The 5442-nt window shown below is 40.7% G+C and overlaps 1 protein-coding gene across 1 annotated transcript; it reads left to right on the top strand.

Moving 5' to 3' along the window:
* The first annotated feature begins 571 nt into the window (after window positions 1-571).
* LOC308096222 (uncharacterized protein) lies at window positions 572-2702 on the top strand. The gene is made up of 4 exons (XM_080443562.1): window positions 572-723; window positions 965-1069; window positions 1374-1547; window positions 2335-2702. Exons 1-4 carry the CDS (start codon window positions 618-620, stop codon window positions 2379-2381), a joined length of 432 nt encoding a protein of 143 aa, XP_080299688.1. The 5' UTR covers window positions 572-617; the 3' UTR covers window positions 2382-2702.
* Window positions 2703-5442: the final 2740 nt, after the last annotated feature.

A 5442-nucleotide genomic window follows, 5' to 3' on the forward strand; every position in this document is an offset into this window, starting at 1 on the left:
TGAGGATATTGTAAGTGGGCCCCCAAATAATTCACAAAACACTAAGACTTTATTGATAACATAACAAAAAAAAAAATCTTAGTAAGTTTAGTAAGAAGATTATTTGGCAGATACAATAAAGTTAGCAAACTTCCCATTTTGCTTGGTGCAGTTGCTGTTAAAATACACTGTGCTCTGTGTGGTCAGGGTGTGACTTTTGATATGAACAGCAATGTTTGTGGCCTGCTACTGCCGTGTGAATGTTCTTTTCTGTGTGTGTGTGTGTGTGTGTGTGTGTGTGTGTGTGTGTGTGTGTGTGTGTGTGTGTGTGTGTGTGTGTGTGTGTGTGTGTGTGTGTGTGTGTGTGTGTGTGTGTGTGTGTGCGCGCGCACATGTGCGTGTGCGTGGGTGTGGGTGTGGATGTTTGTGGGTTAAGTCTTGTTCTTCCTTCCTTGTTGTAGCATTGTGCCACCCAGCCACAGACACACTCAGTATATTTATCTTAGTCATCGTATAAAATGTTATTTTGATATAGCTCATCAACACAGGAGAGGAAATACAACATACAGTAGTTGTTACTTGACAGAGGACAGAGGAGGGACGCTGAGGACGGTGGACAGGTGTAAGAAAAGGGAGAGATGGAGGAGATAGTGTTGGACAACGACATCTATGAGAGTGTGGATGACGTTGTCTCTGAACCACAGGAGGACATGAGGGAGGACACAGCAGGAAGACACACTCAGGGTGAGTTTGAAAAAGTTGTGAATCGTTGTCGAGGTGAATTCTCTGTTTCAAAGTGGGGAGAAGGAGGGTGGGGTACGCTTAAGACTGGTCATCTAATGTACTGGTTGGTCAGCAGTGAGGCATTTGAATAGTTTGGCCATACCATATAAACATATTTTAGAGAGAATGTTGGTCAGTTCAAAGCACTTTTTTTTCTTTCTCTCAGTCACTGTACATCTAATCGATGTACTTTCTGTTTCAGGACATCGCTCTAAAACAGTGAGAAGGCCTCTCAGAGTTGTCGCTCTGGGTCTGGGGATGCTGTGTCTTATCCAACTGGGTGTGATCATAGGCCAAGCCGTGCACTGTGAGTATTCCATGTCACAAAATTACCACATCACCTCCTCAGATTAGTTTTCTGACATTTTCTAGTTGTAGCAATTACAAAATCCACCTCAGCATCGACCCACACCTCAATGTGACTTTTGTTTTTAACCTAGTTCCCCATTGTTTCAACTGAAGAGTCTTTTGTGTGTATTATTGCTTGCATTTGATAAAGAAAGTGGTTATATAGTATACATAAAAAAGCAAATGTTTCCACACAGATGCTTATCCTCATCAGAACCAGTAGCAACAACTGTGGTTACCATAACCATCGTTTTACTTTGCAGATCATTCAGCCAATAACCAGTTGACGACCAAGTACAACAACGTGATCCTGGAGAGAGATGAACTAAACAGAAGTATTTATAACCTTCTGGCTCTGGCGAAAAACCTTTCTCTGACCGAATGTAACAACCTGACCCAGGAGAGTGATTGGCAAAGTCTAAAGGAAGGGATAGGAGGTGAGAGGTTAAAACCTTTTGGAATGAATATTAATTAGCATAATTACTAATTATAATGCAGTACCTATTGTTAGGGGTACTATACTATACTATGAAGTCTGTACCCGTTGAGTACTATGTACTATGACGTCAGTACCAGTTGTGTGAGTAGGCCAGTCTATGTCAGTACTATGACAACCAGCACTGTGACATCAATCACATATGACGAACCATCGAGGGATGATTTAGTGTCTCTATCCTATTTAAAAATTGGCTAATGGGAGGGCTGGCGGACGGACCACGATCACCCCATTATGCTCAAGTCACTATGACTCAGCCATAACCATATAAGGAATTCCCAATGCAGCTACGCCCAAAATGTGGAGTGTGTTGTCTAACCTCAAAGTGTCGTCATGGCATCAGGTGCAAACAAATCAGTCAGCTACATATGCCGGCCGGCAGACATATGACTCAGACCTAAGAAATACTGTACATTATTTTGTTATAAATATACAAACTAGACATAGTTAATGTTCTGAACACTTTATTTTATATTGTGAAAACGTCCATAGACATTCTACCCGTAAATGCCTGATTGTTTCAAACATTCAAACATTCTGTCTGGTTTATTACATCACTCAGTAGTAAAAAGGTCTCTGAGGTAATAGACACGTTATATTTAAAAAAGTCAAATGTTGGAAACTCCTGTTTGATGTTTAACCTTGCTGGGTGAAAGGAAGGGACGTTTTCACATTGTAGTTCCCAGTAGAAAATGTATTAAGTTTGAACAACAATCTCTCTCTCAAAGCCTGGCTGGATGGATGGAAGAAGAAGATCTTCAACAAGTTCGAATAGGATTCTGCTGTGCACTTCTAGACAAACACCACTGCACCAGGTCAGAATCTACAGCTGTGTAGATTGTGACGTGATGTGACCAATTTAATTACATTTTAGTTTGTTTTATTCTATTTTGCAACATGTGCTATAAGAGTACGCTTTTTATATATTTTATTTTGTAATGTTCTCACACTGTTGAGGAGGCTACGTCTCATCATTTCATTTTCAATACCTGCAATGTTGTCACAGTATTGTACTGTAAATGCATGTGACACACAAAAAACTTTACGGTTTCAGTGACTCTTATAGAGCTTATTGTTTTTTTTATGAAATTATAAACTGGGCAGTGGGAGTATTTAATCAAACTTTACTCTATTGATATTAATCAACAATTCTGACATATGGAGAGATACATACGCTGTACACGCTAATACTCTGTATTTAAATGTTGTTACATGTATTCTAATGGGTACAGAATAAAACATGTACTCTCAAAGTTTGAAGGACTTAACTGTATGTTGTCTTTTCACTTTACTTGCATGTACAGTATGTGCATGAGATTAGACATAAGGTGCAAATAAATATTAAAACACAAACAGGGCAGAAACTTCACTGGTAAAAAATAATCCACATGGCAGGTCCACAGGGAAAGTAAAGTTTGTATAGAGGATCAGATCCACATGAAAGCATCTTGTTTCAAGTGTAAAAAAAAATCCTAGAGGTGTTACTGACCATATAGTAGCCATGTTTTCATTATTAATGATGTCAGTTAACATCATATGGAGTATTTATCGTTGCTATCTACAAAACCACACTGTCACCACTATTTTGTCGCCTCACTATGTAACTTTTCTTTAATGAATAACATGTAATTTTGTCCAATCTGTATGGTAGAGTATGTTAACAATACAATATAACTTACTAGAGGTCCGGCCGCCCTATGGGCACACACACACACACACACACACACACACACACACACACACACACATACACATGTCGCACAGACGCACACACATTAAAAGCCTCGACTTTTTCTTCACAGCGCTCGTGACTCAAAGTTAGGTGTTTTTGTTTGTGTGTTACGCACTGGATTGGAACTATTTTTGCAATGTTATTCTTCACAGTTGACCGCAAAGAAAGGTAGGCCATAATATTGTTTTGTTGTTGTTGCTGGCTGGGTGAAGATCATACTGGAAGGATGTGTGTGGAGATTTAACCTGCGCTTCTTGGTTGTATGCTTTATCCAACATGACAGCCATGTAAACAAAGAACGAATGTCATTTACAACTAAACGTTGTTGTCAAGAATGTTTGTGAAAACATTTGAAGTGAGAAATAGACGATGCAATAACCGAAAAGTGATTCTATTTGATCGATTGAAATAGCAAAACAAATCGGCAGTATATAGAATGGGGGGCGAGTGTGTTTTGGGGCGTTTTTTTTTTATTTCGTCATTTGTTTTCCGAGGCAACAACGGGGGAATACGCAAAACGCTCGCCCCAAAACACAGTCGCCCCGGGGCAAATCCGGCGGTATTACAGGCAAATCGGCAGTATATAGAATGGGGGGCGAGTGTGTTTTGGGGCGATTTTTTTTTATTGTGTCATTTGTTTTCCGAGGCGTACTTGTCCGCCCAGCCCAATACTTATGGAATACTTTGATTGCCGTAAGCAAGGAAATACTTTGTTGTGTTGTTACTTTTGGGTAAATGTATTTATGTATTTATTAAGTAGGCGTGTAATAAGCGGGATAATGGTGGTTAATCGCCCTGAAGGGCTTTAAATGTAAATAATGACCCCCATGCATTATCCCGTGCATAGTTTTGCGAGCGAACACCGCTGATTGCAATGGCCGCCGCTTCGTGTTGTTTCGGCTGTGGCCGTTGGCGTTCGGTTGTGCTGACGGTAAACGGTGCGAAAGTGTTTCCCCGTCCGGTGTGGTCGTAATGTGGTGAGTAGAATTAATTATGTTGCGAGGTGGAAAATGTGTAGTGAGCAATGAGAAGTGCCCTACGCCACCCGTAAATTCAGCGTGCACGTTGTGGCTGGTGTTGTGGTGAGATGTCAGATGTCGTTGTTGTGTTTAGTCGAAATCAATGCTGTGGGTATGGCGTCAGCAGGCGAGAGGTCCAAATAAATGGAATGACTGTGGGCATCAGCGGCGGAAGTAGCAATTTGCCCTTTATATAAGTAGATAAGTAGATACAATTGGAGTGGTTGTATTTAGTCCCCCTGCTCTTCTATTGAGACATTTAGATCATGTCAAAGGTCATGTCTCACCTAGACACAGGATCTGACACGAATTTTGACCTGATGGTCAAGATTCAATTTATCCCCTGAGCAAGCAGGCAGGCTCTATTAGCTCAATGGTAAACATTTCAGCACTTGCGCAGAAAATCCAGGGTAGAAGAGGAAAGTTAACATAGTGCTGCTTTAACTGTGTTTAGAGACACAGTAATATAATAATGTCATAGTGACATGCAAACAGAGGCAACAGGGTTCCATGTTTAGTAGCAAGTTGTAAGAGCAGGACAATGATTATTTAAACAATAATAATATTAATGTTAAGCACGCTCACACACCTTGGAGCTGTCCAGTTCAACCACAGTATTCTGCTGTTGCCCACTGGGACAATAAAGGCAATGTTTCTCAAAGTGGGGTCCGGGGACCCCCAGGGGTCCTTGAAAGGGGTTCCAGGGGGTCCCCAGCAAACTGAGTTAACATAGCATCAAAATCAGTTCAACCACTTCAACTTTAAATACATCAGCTATTTCAAAATAGCCGATCTACAAGCTCACTCATGTGCGATGTGACGCGTTGTGAGCTTGTAGATCCTACACCAATAATCCTGTGGACCCACTGGTGGGCCATGAGGATATTGTAAGTGGGCCCCCAAATAATTGGCAAAACACTAAGACTGTTATGGATGGTATTCGTTTCTTTCAAACCTTGATTGTGGTAGGCTACAGATAAATAAAAACTTTAAGTATACTATGTTAGTTCCATTGAACCAAGCCAGAACACAATCGATTGATAGATCATTAAAATAAACATGCTCTGAAAATGCTCGTGGCCCAC

Source organism: Gymnoscopelus braueri (assembly GCF_963280865.1).
Source record: "Gymnoscopelus braueri genome assembly, chromosome: 12".
NCBI lineage: Eukaryota > Metazoa > Chordata > Actinopteri > Myctophiformes > Myctophidae > Gymnoscopelus > Gymnoscopelus braueri.

Bases quoted from the DNA above. Each gene is read 5' to 3' on its own strand.
- LOC308096222 (XM_080443562.1), top strand. From the start codon at position 618: ATGGAGGAGATAGTGTTGGACAACGACATCTATGAGAGTGTGGATGAC. The intron at 1,070-1,373 runs GTGAGTATTCCA...TTTACTTTGCAG, and splicing joins CATAGGCCAAGCCGTGCACT to ATCATTCAGCCAATAACCAG. The intron at 1,548-2,334 runs GTGAGAGGTTAA...TCTCTCTCAAAG, and splicing joins TCTAAAGGAAGGGATAGGAG to CCTGGCTGGATGGATGGAAG.